The sequence below is a fragment of the Saccostrea cucullata genome, unplaced genomic scaffold, assembly GCF_032062105.1.
Source record: "Saccostrea cucullata isolate Sc308-1 unplaced genomic scaffold, CSIRO_AGI_Scuc_v1 ctg757, whole genome shotgun sequence".
Taxonomy (NCBI): Eukaryota; Metazoa; Mollusca; class Bivalvia; order Ostreida; family Ostreidae; genus Saccostrea; species Saccostrea cuccullata.
In genome coordinates, this window is record NW_026920410.1 from 112,693 (window position 1) to 129,693 (window position 17,001).

General features: G+C 33.4%; 1 protein-coding gene across 1 annotated transcript; it reads right to left on the reverse strand.

Moving 5' to 3' along the window:
- Positions 1 to 2,000: 2,000 nt before the first annotated feature.
- LOC134248680 (G-protein coupled receptor dmsr-1-like) lies at positions 2,001 to 16,608 on the reverse strand. Its single transcript, XM_062731079.1, has 2 exons — positions 16,357 to 16,608; positions 2,001 to 3,474 (listed from the first exon to the last, which is right to left on the reverse strand). The coding sequence occupies exon 2, from the start codon at positions 3,465 to 3,467 to the stop codon at positions 2,283 to 2,285; it is 1,185 nt and encodes a 394-aa protein (XP_062587063.1). The 5' UTR covers positions 3,468 to 3,474; positions 16,357 to 16,608; the 3' UTR covers positions 2,001 to 2,282.
- Positions 16,609 to 17,001: the final 393 nt, after the last annotated feature.

Sequence of the window (17,001 nt, forward strand, 5' to 3'; positions counted from 1 at the left end):
GTCGATCTACTTAGTTCGCAAATCAACGAAAAGACCATATAATTAAGAAATAAATAACAAGTTTATAAACTTCAATGGGAATTGAAGTGGGTCGGTCACGTGATCAAATCCTGTGAAGGCCGAAGGCGTGTGATTAGGTCACGTATTGACCTCTGACCCCTGACAAACTTCATACAGAAATATATACATTTGTGGTATCTCTCTATTATATAAACATACAGAGAGAAAATATCTTCAATTCTGTATGAAGTTTGTCAGGGGTCAGAGGTCAATACGTGACCTAATCACACGGCGCAATAATATAGATCTACCGGTTCATAAATTATAAAATGACTTGCTTTTCATGTATAAAAAAATGAACAAAATAAGCAAGTAAAATGATGATTATTTTATTTAAAATGTAAACAAGTTTTTCATACAGTTTGTGGGCTATCGATTTAACCTATGTACATAGAGAAAACTAGGAGCCTAACGTGTTAGCGTTTGTTTACATTTTTCTTCACTTTTGTCAGCTGCAGTCTCTAACGTTCATCCTTATTTTTGGGGGTAGACCTTTGGTTAAATTTGAATGATAAACTTTTATTTTATCTTTAAATTTTACTCACGATAAATGTGTAGCCTAAATCTGTTGAAAAATATCATCGCAATCATGCCATGAACAGCTGCCAAACACCTCGGCGTTTTCGTAGTTCAATGTAAAGCTGTCGCCAGTGTCTCTGTGTTTATCAGTGTTTTGCGATAAGTATGCCTTTAGTTACTGAAACGTAGAATGTTTTTGATCAAATTGCATATTAACTGCCTCGGACAAGTGTCTCAATCCATCGGATCCATCCATTCCTTTCCAGCGACCGAAAATCCTCCAACTTTTTATTATCAAACTTCGGACGTGTTTCTTCTGTCTTTTCAGCATCGATTATCATTTTTCACGAATAAAAATATTCCTAGACAACAATCTGTTCACTATCACTGATCACAAGTAGCCTTTCACAAAATATTCCCTTCGAAACAGATTCCTTAGCCTAATGCATTCGAAGCGTAACCGCCATGCAAGCCGATTTACACCTTGCGTCATTTTCAAAATCTACGACGGACGGTTAGTGCAATAATTTAAATTCGAAAATATTCAATATTGTCTGACTCAAATGTATATATAAGTAATAAATAACAATTTTATAAACTTCAATGGGAATTGAAGTGGGTCGGTACGTGATCAAATCTTCTGAGAAGGCCTTCGGCCTTCACAGGATTTGATAAAATAATCATCATTTTACCCATTTTGTTCCCATTGAAAAGAAGTTTATAAACTTGTTATTTATTTCTTAATTGAAGATATTTTCTCTCTGTATGTTTATATAATAGAGAGATACCACAAATGTATATATTATTCTATGTTATGCGTATTTACTGGTTTGTTTAATTAGAAAAATAAGACTTTATATATATTTTTAAAGATGTAATCCAAATTTTATTTCTTTTTCGTTTTGATACATAAAACATTTTTTCTTGCATTACTATTTTAGCAAATGACCCATTTGTTATAAATATATTCAACTTGATAGTAAAAACATAAAAAAGGGGAGTAATCAAATGTTGAACCCGCTTTTGATTGGTTAGTTTGGATCTTGAATTTCGAAACTCGAATTTCGAATTTCGAATCTCGTACTCCGAAACTCGAATCTCGAATGAGCCTTCTGGGCTTTCGTACCTAGAATGGCCATCGGATTTTCCCGTTTTTTTTCAATTATGGAAGGGAGCACACTGCAGGTGTTTACTCTTGGCTTGTGACTAACATCAACTTCAAGTTTCACTCATTAAAAGTATATTTGCGCATTGTAAGTTTAACATTTATAATGGTTGACCCCTGACACAATAACAGGCACCTCTCTCTGGCATACTCTTGATTTTCAATCTACACCTTAATCTGATTTCTGAGCAAATTTTGATAGACCACTCAATTTCTTTTTCTTTTTTGAATACGAAACAAAATCAGAACAGCTGGATGAACAGGTGGATACGGGCAAACAAAAAGACCAATAACAGTTACATTTTTTCTTTAACTTACAAGTCCAACTTTATTGTAAGATATGAAAAAAAGAACTCTCTCTCTCTCTCTCTCTCTCTCTCTCTCTCTCTCTCTCTCTCTCTCTCTCTCTCTAAAAAGTTCACTGTCCAACAAACATGAAATAGATGTGTTCTGCAGAAGTCATAACAAATATCTGTGTAACATAAAATTATCATCATAAAAATGAAATCTAAATATGTTATAGCATGAACCCACAACTTCAGATGTCAATACCTCTGTCAAGAAGGGGGCTCTCCTGCCTTCTAATTTCGTTCATGGCGTACACTTTGCTTTGTAGGTTATTCTGAGAGATGTGATGACTGGCTGTCTGGGTGCTCTTTGCGTCATGTTGTGGGAGAACAAAGTACTGACACACACACTGTTTAAGGAGGTCTCTAAATTGACGGCTCATTGCACAATACAAAACAAAGTTTATTGAATTGTTGATCAAGGAAAGAATATCAAATGTGTCTCCTAGGAGGGCATATTCGTTCACAAAGAAGGCTTTATTGGCGAAGCTAACGATAAGTAGGATGCTCTGGGGTAGAGAAGCGATGATGTACATAAGAATAATAGTCAGTAACATGGCCGTCGTTCTGCGATGCTGTTTTAACCGGGACGTGGCATGTGAGCCATTAAGGTGTATAGTTCTCCTTGTGTTCTCTTGTAAGGAATGAAGTAAACATCCGCCAAATAGGGTTATCAGAAAACACGGTATCCATTTACCAAGTACGGCGTAAATCCACATCGAGTAGGCATGTGTCAAAGAAGGTTTTTCATTGCTCATTAACGGTTCCAATCGATAGTAATCAACGGTTCTATTTTCTATGTCGTTGTAACATGTCTTTTCCTTTATTGAGACAAAACTGTAGGTCGGGATATAGATAACTATAACTAAAAAAAACATGAATAAAGTTAGAAAACAAGATGTCTTGGAATCAATATTTTGGCGCCCAGCTCCCATGGTTTTAATATACACATAACGAAAAAATGACATACAAACTCCAAGCCAGATGGACACAGTTTGCATTGTTATTGTCATCATAGCATAAAAGGCTAGAAACATGGACCATTCATATGTATATTTATTTTCTGTAATGTCCAAACCATTCCTGATGTAGAAGTGAAGGCCAAGAGGAACTGTGATTACCATGGTTACGAGGTCACTGATAGCTATCCCGGTGAGGATATTGTTGACGGGTGAGCGTAAGGATTTGTGTGTAAGGATGATGATGTTCACAATGTTTGTAGGGATTCCGAAACAACAGAGAGTCAATATAAAATACCCATGAATCCGATAGACACCGCAAGCATACGCCTGTAGGCCTTCTGGATCCTCACACTGTCTTTGTAACAAACAGGATTCAAGAGGCGACGTTATATTGTTAACCGTTGAATTATCCATTTTAAATCTGCCAAAGAAAAAATAAAAGGGCATTACTACAGTTATATAAAAACAAAGAATTCTCAATGGAAAATTGAGCGAAACGAAGAAAAGTTGTTTGAATAAGGATAAATTATTAATTAATTACTTTTTAAAAGTCAAATCAGCGTTTAATGTACATTATAGCGCAGGATAATTCAAAGATGTCCAAGTTATTTATCCATGAAAACAACATGCTTGAAGGCATATATTATCCACTTAATTCCAAAATCTTTATTATTTTTTCTTTTATACAATAAAATATATTTAATTTAAATCTGGTTGTAACGCTGTATTTGATGGGATAAAAAATTTACTTTATATCGTATAAAATGGGTTGCCTACGTCACAATGACTTGCGTCAAAAACGTATCAATCCGCCTGATGTTACATTCAAATTTTGCACAAATTGAAGTCATTTTGTTAGAACAATAATCTTTTTTCTTACATCAAGTGAATAAAATTAAATTATAAGCAATAAATGTAATAGCTACCCATTTTATACGGTATAAACTGGGTTGGAACAGTTTACACTTTTTTATAAACCGCTTCGCGGTTTATAAAGCGTAAACTGCCCCAACCCAGTTTATATCGTATAAAATAGTTAGCTATAAAATTTATTCCTTAAATAAAAATATATTCATGACAACAATAACATGATTGACTCATACCACTAACTACGCCTGTGACGTCACCAAGGGTGAATGACATAATGCAGAAACCCAGATCAACAATGGTGAACAGTAAAATATAATAAATTGGTGATGTTTGTGTTATTTTAAGTAGGTTATTGTGATGCTACAAAGAACTCTTATATAAATGAATCAATATACCATCATTTAATAGATAAATCTACTTATGCCTCCGTTTAATTTATCTAAAAATAGAATAGTAAAGAAAATAACCCTAAATCATTTGTTTTATTAGAATACGTTTAATCTCAGTAAATCAATCAACTCAATACCCTGCTGAGACTTCTTTCTGATGTAAATACTCCGGACACTGACTCCTATTTACCACGAAATCAAATCAAAACATCGGACGATGTGACATGGCTTAACTAAGGATCAGACCGGCAGTGGTGTTCGATTTATTTTCTCCTTATTTCATCTTCCTTTTAATCATAGTTACAGCCTTAATTAGATTTTGTTTGCACTCGTCTTTATAGTAATATGATCATCTTTCCAAGTGTAAACTAAATGTAATTCTTAGTTCTGAAAGTCACGACTAGAATTTCAGAGTTTTCTATTACTTAGGCTTATGTATTACATCTTATTCACTAATTGCAAACGTTTTAGTTTTCACAGTTAAATTCAAAAACGTGAATACGAATGCTTTAGGAATACAAGCTTGGAATTTCTGATTTTATCAATATCATGTAGAAAGTCACTCATTTTTTGTCAATGCTGTATCACATATTTTCTTGCTGTGTTTGTTGGAAAAACTCCACTATGGGTGGTTTGATCTTATTTTTACCACTTCTAAGGATAAACAAACAGTGGTCATGTTAGAGGAAAATAAAGGTAAGAACTAGAACCCAAGAAAGCCCTATCCTTCAATGTACATATAATAAAACATTAGAAATGGGCAGTCCTGCTGTCCCGCAAAAAAAATAAATTAGGATATCTTACTTTAAAAAAGCATTAATGAAAAACTAATTTCAAAAACATAATATACAGTATAAATCAACTTTCTTTTATCCACCTTTCTTATTTATGAGCAATATATCCTTATCACCTGATAAGGTGAATTGGATGTCTCTTAGTTGAATTGATGAATCTATATGCAAGAACATGCCCTATGTACAAATAATTTTAAAACGAAACAATCTATTGACAAACAATTTGATGGAGCAAGGATATCAAGTCAACATATTGCAGCCAAGCCAAATACAGACTGACGTTTATTATACATATTTTTAAGCCATTATTTTTTTTCGTTTGTACGAGCATGACAAGGAGCACAGGAAGAGTGTGACTGGTTTGCAGGGGATGGTCAATCCTCCATAGCACCTGATCCCACTTCTGATGTTTTTAAAGGTTTGTGTTTGTTCTGCTCCCGATTTGTATTGTTCCAATGGACTTTTGAGTTCCATTTTGCTTGGTATCTCCATATTTTATCATGAGGCAGATAAAGATCTCTTTGAGGACGATTTCAGTTCATATTTATACACTGAATTGACGGTAGATTTTTCCGTTATTTTCCGATCATGACAAAGAGCACACGACAGGTGTGACTGGTCGGCAGATGATGCTCACTCCTCCATGGCACCTGATCCCACCTCTGATGTTTTGGAGGTCCGTGTTTACTCTGCTCCTGTTTTGTATTGTTTTATGGACTTTTGACCTTGAATACTGTTCGTTATCTCTATATATTTCAGGAATATTTTACCTCATCTGATTTATAATTTTGCTCTAGAGTCGCTAAGGAGCTACAGGGTGTTGAAACAGATATTTCGGAAAAGACCATATGAACCGAGATTCCGTTTCTCGGTAGATGCTGGCACGAAATATCCTTGTTTAAAGGTCCTAGTGCCGAGTTTAGGTATAAATTTGCAACCCTTCGCCGGCTTGTGGTGGCTTCTTCATATGTGTAAACAATTCTCGAGAGGGATGCTAGACAACAAACTAACAAACTACCTTACTACCATGCTTTAGCAATGGTCAAGTGTCTCATTAGATACAACACCAAGTATTATCAATATAGCAAATACCAAAAACACCAATAATCGGTCTTATTTTGTCTTGACATAGCGTAGGTTCATTTAATTTTCGCAAGACGAATAACAATGGTAATTCCACTCCGTGCATGGTTTTTAGTTAAGATATTCATCTCTGTAATTTCCTAGGCGTCTCTGATTTCGTTCTATCGCGTTATCAGGACTACGTTGATTTAAAATAGGTGAGTTCTACGATTCTATGAAACTATTGTATTCTAGCATTCGTTTTGTACTAAAGAAACAATATTCCATGACTAGATACTGATCTTTGCATATCTTAATACTTGAAGAGGGTGATTCTAGATTAAATGGATAAAAAATAACTAACAGATACATGTACCCTTATTCTGACGCCCCTAAATTACATGTAAGCGCATATAAAATCTGGGAAAAAATTATAGCAAAGTGTTATGACCTTTCTTTTAGATTCAGTCAAACTTGATTTAACTCTGAAACAGGTTAGAATAGTCTTCACGCATGAACAAAAAAGGCTATTTCTCTCGAATCACTCCGAACACTATTGTCAGCATTTGCCGGAACTTTACAGCCTTTGGGCAGTGAATGATCTTTATCGTCCCAGCAACTACCACGCCATGGGCCTTCACTTTACATGATCTCGGCCGAAGGTCGAATTCCACATCCTGCAGTGGGATTCAAACCCGCGACTTATGGATGAACTCCTTACATCGCGACTCTAGAGCAATTGCTCTTTCCACTGCACAACAAGGGTTCAGGGAATTATGTAGCATTCATTATTCAATAAAATATTACGGCAAATTTAACGTTTTGTCCCAGATCAAACGAATGATTACAATGTTCCTCGACATTTTGAGATTAGGCATCCAGTAGCATACAGAGCACAATTAACAATGATAATCTTCTAATTATTTAAATGATTGAATTAACCCAATATTGAAAATTTTATTTGAATACAAAAATATTTCTCCAAATTAAATAAAAAACAAATTTGAAATACCTTAGAATTTATTAAGAAAAAATAATACCTACCTGAAAATTGTTCGAATTCAAAATGAAAAATACGCAAGATTGTTTAACATTATATAGCCAAACCCGGCTCTACGTTAGACCTGTATCACCAAATAACAAAATCAATAATCCGGAGACAAGTAGCTCCCATGGTTGTCACAAGACTGAAAAAGAACTTTAACACCCGATAGGATAGGGTATTAAAGCTAATGACTCGCTCACAAAAACCTAAATGTGTCAACTAAAATTAGCATCCCTTAAACTCTAGCTGGATGAAAAAATTACATCTTAAACTGCTCTGTCCTGGCCTTGTAAATAGACAGGCTCTTTTATACACTACTGTTCTATATCTCTGCTGATGTTGAATGAAATGAAAAACAACTTATCTGATGAAATAAGTGAATACAACGATCAGTGGTCGATATTAAAAAAAATCTACAAAAAAAAACCCCACACAAATCATTGAACAGGGCATAAAACAAATAGAAATTCCAGAGAGGAGTTCAGGTATGACCATGTTAGCAAATACAATCTATCGCTTTTTACGTTTTTCATACAAATATTAGTTCATTACTTTCATATTAAAATGTCCTCTGATTTTCAGTTTGTTTAGTCTTGACAGGGAGAAACGGCGGGTGTGACTAGTCGACAGGGATGCTCACTCCTCCATGGCACCTGATCCCAGCGGCAGAAAGGGGATGTTCACACTTCCAAGGTACCCGAGATATTTTTAGAAGCCTGATTTCGTTATACTCACAATTGTATTGTTCCAATGGATTTCTGAGCTTGTTGATTGTTTTTTTTCTTCAAATAATATACATGTACAGATTGGCATTTGGGAATGTGTGATGGGCAGCGAAGGCTTATCTTTAATATTTAAAGTAGAATTTTTGTATATATTTTATTTCTTTTGCCATTTGTTACAAAGTATGAATTTAATGCCACTTAAATTTTTAGTGGAAATTAAAAAAATATCGTTAATTATTATCAAGTAGTTAAATTTGGAGTTAGATGAAGTACCAGATACCTTTAACAAGTATGAAATCAGAACACGAAATCAAATATCTGTCATTAATGTTATATTCAAATCACACCAAGATGTAATGATATCATTTTTATGCCACAGATTTGCATTTCCAGCACTCTTTAACACAGGTTACGTGGTACAAAAGGTTGCAGATAAGCCATTTGGTTATTAAGTACCTGATCATTGATGTATGATTTATCTAACTGTTACACTGTGTAGGAACTACAATACTTTTTTTACTTTATTATTGAGATATATACACCATGTCGACAATTTAGTGAATATTTTTTCAACAATTGTCATTTTTATATATTTAGGGTTTCACTGAATCGAATTGTGTTTAAAACATTAAGACTTTCTTAAACATGAGGCACATTGAATACAGGAGTCATTAGCGTTCCCATTACACTGTGATAGGCAGTAGTCAATATCAACAATAGTAATCAAGGAATAATGTTATTATGTTCTGATTTTATTTGCTGATTATAAAACATTTCCAATAGACTCAATACAAAAAAAACATGTTTGTGAATATTAGTGGCATTAAGGACATGGGTTCTGCTAAATATTGACACAGAACTCGTGCCTATTGAGATTCTATCAGACCTACTGATGAGTGCGACGGACGGCCGAGATTAGAACTTTTTCATCTAGACCGAATGAAATCATTCGACATGGAAGTGATTAGTTCCTGCTTAAGGCTTCTCCATCACTGTGTTTGTCATTTGTCCTTAGTGGTCTGCTTCGACTCGTTTCATGTTTTCGTTCGAGTCCGCAAGTATTGCCTCAGTCTGCTATTTTTGCTCATAAACAACTTTTGTGACATTTTTTTGGTTTTCCATTAAGTTTAACTATGACTTTAATGTAGGGAAAAGGTGCCTATGGGTCACAGATCACGTCTACATATTAAGTAAACAATTGTATTTATTCAATTCTCATAAATTTTCTGTTTATTTTTATTATAAGTCTACATCAAAAAGAAATAATACAGTTTTTACGGATTTGATAAGTAAAATGAGTACATCCATTAAATCTTATATTTCTACCAAAAAAAAAAGTGTTAGGAAAAAATACCAAATCTTATTTAACTAGATTAGAATTCTTTCACACTTTTATAAAAAGATATGTTGAACAAACATGTGATTATACTCGTATATGACACTATACGAGGGACGTTCAAAAAATAATGTCATCGGTGCTCGGAAAGAAACAAAAAACGCTTTTCGAAGATTTAGTCTTAATGGTTAAACTAAAATATTCTCTTTTAATGAAAACACATGTCCGTAACATTTTTTTTCAATTTCTAGTTATTTAACATAGTTAACATAGAACATTTTGAGTATGACCCTTAGTATACAGGAATATGGCTGATCCTATGATTTATGTACTTGTTTTTTTTTCCTTTCTGAAAGGTGTTTTTTTCAAGTTTGAGAAATAAAACAAGTCAAAGGTTGAAAGTGTTGGCCAATGTTGTTGGTGTGACAAAACATTAAGTTTCTTTTTATCCCCGGAACCCCTTTCTCTTCATGCCCTGTGGGTTTGGACGTTTTCATGAAGAAATTTAATGTAGTTGATTCCTCATTCTGGCTCCTTCCTCTCATAAACCTTTCACTTTTTTTGCCAAAATTTTTGCTTTTTAGACTCTTTCAGAAATTGAAATTACTCCCCTAATAAGAATTTAAACAACAAGACCACTAATATTTAAGAAAATAGCATATAAAACTGTTTTGTGCTCTTGCTATTCTTTGCTCTTTTCAGGCCTTTGCTGTTTTGTTTTTGTCAAGTGTATCTCATTGTAAATTTGTTTTGAGGGTTATAAGCAAAATGGATTCAAGTTTTATTATCTGTTTGAATTTCAGACAAACGTGGACAAGTACAATTTTTTATTTTTAAAAATAATTGGCTAGATATTCCTACACGCTGTCGTTTTCACTCATTTGTCAACATATTGGGTGACCTTTGAGTATTAAACTTTTTACTATCATATGTTTCTTTAAAACAGTGTGAACTACCCCCAAAATGATGTTTATCAAATTTGTGTCTTAAAGTCAATCAAACATACTCAGTGATAATTTGTTGAATTTTCGCAAATATACATCTGTTGTTGTATGTCCTTAATTGTCGCCAAGGACGGTACCCATTTTTGATGTCCACTACATGTATATCATTTTTGTTCAATGAAATGCACCTGCTCATGTGTGTATAAAACAGACATTGGTTGCTGTAAATTTCACATATTTCAGTTAATATATCTTTGGGATTTCGAACAAGTTTTACAGCAGCTTTAATGGAGCGTTTAATCTCACTCTAGTTTACTAATTCTTGACTATTCATTTTAAATGCAGTGTCTCGACTAGCCCTTGTTTTCCAGCTTCTCACAATGGAACTATGTGATGAAAAGTGGTCACATAAACTGTTATCAACTCATTAAAGATTCAATAATTAGAGAAAGTCAAGCTTATTGGCATTTGATTTCTATGTTGTACATCATCGAGCTGATGACATTATTTATTGAACGTCTCTCGTATATCAACAATTTTTATTTCTTTGTTGAAGTTCAACAAATGTTCAATATTCGCCTAAAAAACAGGAATTGCTCTTATGGTTATTCTCTTGTGTAAACTAAAATGTTTTGACGTACAGTTGCAGATATAACAAAACTATTATGAAACCTAGCTACGGATAGAAAATGTTTGACAATAGTCTGCATTATTTATTACAAAGCAGATAAAAGCATGTGATTTTCAGCGAATACAACTCTAGTATTGCTTTTTACAAAACAGTTCTGTCCTTTCCCGATCAAATAAAGCGAGGGCTCTTATTTCAGTGATGTAGTAATACCTGTCATACTCCGTATTATTATTTTTAAAAAATCGTAACGACTTCCTGTTATCCAGACTTTCCTCTGCGTTTCCTTGGCACCCTTCCCATTCTGTAAATGGTATTGCATGATGTTTGACCATCTAGGGGGTATTGATTAGAAGTACCACTCATCATTAAATGTAATGAAATGGGAGCATTCAAAGGCATGACAGTTATTACTGATCCAAGAGTTAACTAATATCTGAGTTTAAACCAGGGTGTTAATGGGAATTTTAAAGTAGATTTGTTTAAACTAGCACAAGCATAGATTGATAGAAATTATATTTCTAAGGTTTTTTTTTTCCAAATTACAGTTTCATGTTTTTATTTAATGATATAATTATTAATTGAAGTAAGATGAGCTGCAACTTGCGATGGGAGAACTATTTATAATCATTGAATAAAGAAAATTACATTATTGTCGTCTTGTACAATATTTATAGTACTTTACATTCCAATGTAAAGAAATCTTCTAAAACATTTAAATATTTCATTGTATATAATGTATCATAAACGGTTAAGTTATTAACAGATGTATCATAACCAATCTATACGTAACTCAATCCTTTATAAAAATTTTCTCAAGGGCAGCTCATATTGCTTAAGTTAAAACGCAAATTTCATTCGAACCAATGAGGTTTTATCAAACTCTTGGTGTTTGTAATTTGCCAAGCTGCAATGCAAATAAGCACCGAGTAAATTAAAAAATGATTGAACACTTTGCCACAGTATCTAAAGAAATGAATAACGAACTATATATTTAGCATTTATGGATAGTTTTTGATTACATTAAAAAACATAGAACTCTTATTCTAACATTTGCATGATTGCTTATTATTTTGCATGAATATTGTGTATCCAATCAGTTATTTTACAATTCATTTCATTTTTATTAATTTTTCTTCTAGCTATTATTCAGACATTGAATTATCTACGGATTTTTCTGTTTTTGTGTATTTTTCTTTTATTCTAATCATGACAAGATGGGTGTGACTGGTCGGCAAGGATGCTTTCTCCTCTGTGACCCCTGATTTGAAAAAAACTATGTAGCAAATGGAAAATTAATTTGACCAATGGTTAGCTCAACTAAGAGGTTAACCAGTTTTTTTTTTCTTAGCAAGCCAGTCCTGATATTTTAGAGGTCCGTATTTGATACGCTCCTGATTTTTACTGTTTGAATTGACTTTTGGGCATGAACATTGTTCATTATCTCTATATTTCACTTCATCAAATAAAAAATAAATAACCACTACCTACATTTGTGCTTACAAATTCTAGATATAAAGGAATACTGAAATTGTCCTTAAAAATCATAATTTTATTAGATTATAAGAAAATCCTACCTAACTGGCAAAGTGATTTTGTGTTTATTATGCTGCTCTCAATTCATTAACCTTACTGCGTTTATAAGAGTGTTTTTAGATTTTTGTGTTACGTATTAACTGAGTAAAGATGTTGTTCATAACCAAAAAAAACCAATCCACGGACTAATCTATCTGTTTACTTATACTGTCATTTCTTTCCCTAATGGGAAATTTACATAAGACGTAAAAAAAATATTTTTATCTTCTTGAAGGGAATTGGAGTAAGTCTGGTATGTCCTAAAGTGATAAATAAAAAAGTGAACAGACCGAACAGTTATCGATCTTAATTAATTATACAAAAAATGCAAATCTGTAAACTAGGGTATAAAGCACGGACCCTTGAAAATTCCAGAGTTTTGATCAGGTGCCTAAAAAGATTAAGCATCTTCTATCGACCAATCACAGCCGTTGTGGGTCTTCCATTTTGATCAGGTAGAGAGAACATTTTTAGTTAAATCTAGTATAAAAACTTTTTAAACTGAACGTACATTCAATTAAAAAAAATAATATAACGAAATTGCCATTTTCTGTGGTGACTGTCTCAATAAATCTTTGAATATTACTTAGAAAATACGCCCATTTCTTCGTCTAGAAAGCTTTATTTGAACTCTGACAAAGGAACAAGGATTTCTTTACTATTATCAGAATCTGATAACATTGAATCTCTCTCTCTCTCTCTCTCTCTCTCTCTCTCTCTCTCTCTCTCGTTGGATCGATCGACTTCTTATAAACGAAGGATTTATGAACTTGAAGAACATGTTTTCTGATTCAGAGGATGACATTAACAGACTAGTTTTAATCCATGTAGTTAAATTAATTTTTCATTGAACACCCAGGTTCGCTGGCCAGTACTTGGACTTGTGTCATTGTATCATTGTTCTATGAAATTTCTATATCAAGACGATGTAGATCATTGTCTTTGTAAAACTTTGTTAAGTGCTCTTTGCAATTCAGTTTTCATTGTATATCATTGTACCCATTTTCCATTGCATCATTTATTCAATATTCACCTTATGTGCAACATTGATTTGATGATTCATTTAATTATTAATTAATAAAGCCATGCCAGAAACTGTCAAGCATTGTAAATCTATTTTACCGACATAATTGTTCACCGTTTTAATTTTCGTTATATATCACGTGATTTATATTCTTGCAAAATAAAATAGAAACTAAAGATACATTAGTCAAATTAAGAAGTCATAAAAATGGGCACTATTCCCAACCAGTCACAAAGTAAAGGTTAAGTTTCAACATCCAAGATGGAATGAGTTTATATAATCAGTAATAGTGTGTTCACTTGTCCTTACCGTGGAATTAAAGCCTGATAAAAAATATCACCTCAGTACATAAATATAACAAATATTAAAAGATTTTTTAGACTTCAGTGCGACAGACATATGTCTCAATAAAGTTACGGGTGTTTGTGAACAAGGAATATATTTCATCTTTTTATTCTGTTTGCTAAGGCATATGGGATTAAACGCACAATTTATAATGCAATAATCACTACAGCAAGCGGATGGTTTCTTTCATGATTAGATTCGCCTTGACCTTTGAAAATGTTAATTTACTGTGATCCCTCAGAGGTTTACAACCCACCCACCCCCACCCTGAGCCCTGTTAAGATAGAACAGGACTACAAGAATTGTAGAGAGAAGTACTTATTCATATTACAGATTTTGATACTGATTAGTTTTGGTCAAAATGAAAGGAGATACTCAAGCTCATAGTCCTTTTAAACAATACAAAGTGGGAGTCGAGCAAACACGGACCTCCAAAACATCAGAGGCGGGATAAGTTTCCATGGAGAAGTGAGCCTCGTCTGCCATTGCATAGATCCAGTTCTCATCAAACTTGATGAATTTTGGAAGAAATATTTTTTTTCTAATCAGAAGTATAATGATTGATTGATTGTGTGTTGTTTAACGTCCCTCTGGAGAATTTATCACTCATATGGAGACGCCACCCTTTGCCAGTGGAGAGCTGCAAATTTTGTCCTATAGTAGCTCTCATGGCCATTGATCAGTGAGGGATCTTTTTCTTGCCAGCACCTATTGCAACACGGGACCTCGGTTTAAACGGTCTCATCCGAAGGACCGGTCTCCACGTCCTACAGTGGGATTGGAACCCACGACGTAAGGATCAACTCCTTACTTCGCGAATCTAGAGCAGACGCGGGCGACTACTCATAGTATAAGAAGATATAAAACCTTTTGATTAAATATAATATTTAATTACTAAATGATATTTATTACTAAATGAACTCTAAAAAAAAATTTTTATAGGAAAGGGGCAAAACAACATTGACATGGGTCTTAGTACTTAATTTGAGCTATAAATCGGCAATTACACGACGCCAAAATTGAATTTCTCTGTGTTTCATGAGAACTTGAAAGAACTCGTTAGTTGCTGTTCAATAAAGACCCCTGGAGACCACAGAGACAACAGAGACAAGTTATTACACTGTGTCCTATCAATAACCTCTAATCGTTTGTCAAGTCGTGTTTCAATTTGTCGTGCAGATCTCCCTCGGTGTGTGCCGCGTCTTTAAGAAATCAAGAAAGAAAACAATGAAACTTCACACAGGATTTGTCATTCTACAAATACTCGACAAAAAATGGTAATTTCAAATAATGCGGGGACATTGCTCCTTGTTCTACTGCGTATACAATTATACCAATGTGAAAAACAAATCCTCGTGTGATTCCAGTGAGTGTTTTGATGTAATTGCTTTCGATAATTTTATTTTTTGTGCTCGCATCAACAACAGTCATTATCTTTGCATTTTTATAGAGGGTGAAAAAGGTTCTCTGTAACAAACATTGGTCTATATATACAGCTTCTTTCTGTGGATGTTGAGCCTGACAATGCATTGTTAAGGCGAGATAGATAATGACGTATGTTTATGGTCCAAATGTATGTCTTTTTCATTTATGTAAAAGTCTGCCAAACAAGATGTGTTGTGTACTTCTCCAACCATGATGGTTATCGGCTAATTCCCGATAGTGATTTATAGTGGGAATGGAACGTTTCTGATTTCCTTTAAAATCGTATACAACCATGTCAAACTAAAAATATGGTATGAATTTATCTGCATCTAACAAATGCCACGCGCCGAAACATGACATTTAAGGTGGGTGTCGTCTCAAAAACTTCAAATTGACATGATCTCAGTTTGAAATATAAGATTCTTACAATTTCTGTTAGGTTAACTTCAACTGAAGAAATTATTGATATGACATGAATATCGGGGATGTTGTCAAGTAAATTAAAGTAAAAAAAAAATATTCGCGGAAAAATCATGCAAATCCTATGCTTTCCCCCATAATTACGACTAGAATTTCAACCTAAATCATGTTTAAACGCCCCTAGAAAATGAAATACAGATCGATTTCAGAACAAAATGTTTGTTTTTTTTTCAATATTAAACTTTGATTCTAAAAATTTTGTTTTCCAGAGTAAAGATATTCCTTGCTTTCAAAAACAGAACTGGAGACTTTGCAATTCCGGTTTTCTGTCGTAATTGAAAGATGCTCATTTTAATCAAGGAATACATTTAATGACATTGGTCTCTCAAGTCAGATAGAACACCGTTTGCGGAATCGATTGTTTCATCATTTAGATCCCAGGTCCCTATTAAAATCAATGTCCATAAACCGAAATAGAATTAGCAAAAAAAAAATCTTTCATAGTTAAAATAAAACAGAAATTCGATTTGAATTATTCATCGACAAGAATTGCAAGTATCTTATTTCAGCAATAATATTGTGTACAATGGACAACACCGAGACAATGCAAACGGTTAGTAAAAACACCCGAATAATTAAACAGTTCCTGTGGAAATTACAAATATTACTTTTAAACGCAAAGACTCTTTCCTGATATATTTTAAAGAAAAAACTTCTTTACCTGAAACTACGTTGTCAATCCCTGGATTTCCGTCATTCTGTATGTCCGTGCCAATATTTTAGAGTGGTGGAATTTCACGATAATTAATAAGTTGGAATTTACTCTGGCGTTAGGCTCCAATCGTTGCATGTTAAGAGAAGATTAATGTTCTCTAAACAATTCCAGGAGATTCCCGGGAATGGGTCCAAACAGAGACACCTCCAATAAAGTGTCCTTCATTGATTTCTTCAGAGGCGAACAGACACAAAACAGACCTTTCTGAACCGTGGGAGTAACAAAATAGTTTCATGTACAAATATTTCTAAGAACGCATACTCACTGAGAATCTATAAGACATATAGTGGAGCAGTATATTACATTTTAACTATTCTATGAAGTTTAGCATTTTGTCAACAACATGCAAACAAGCATGCAATTTTGATTAATAAATATTTGTTACATGTTGTTTATATGCATTTTTTAGAACACCAAAAGAAATAGTTTTTCTAGATAAAGATAAGTGTAGTTTTTCCATTTTTCGTTTCGTTCTTTACATGTATAAAGGTATGATTACGTCCGTAAGTTTTTTAAAGAATTTGCATGTTTAGAAATCAACAATGCAAATGAAAATAATGCAAAATAGTCGATTACAACATTCAGACTTTT

Excerpts from the sequence above, each read along its gene's own strand:
- LOC134248680 (XM_062731079.1), bottom strand. The coding sequence starts at position 3,467 with ATGGATAATTCAACGGTTAACAATATAACGTCGCCTCTTGAATCCTGT.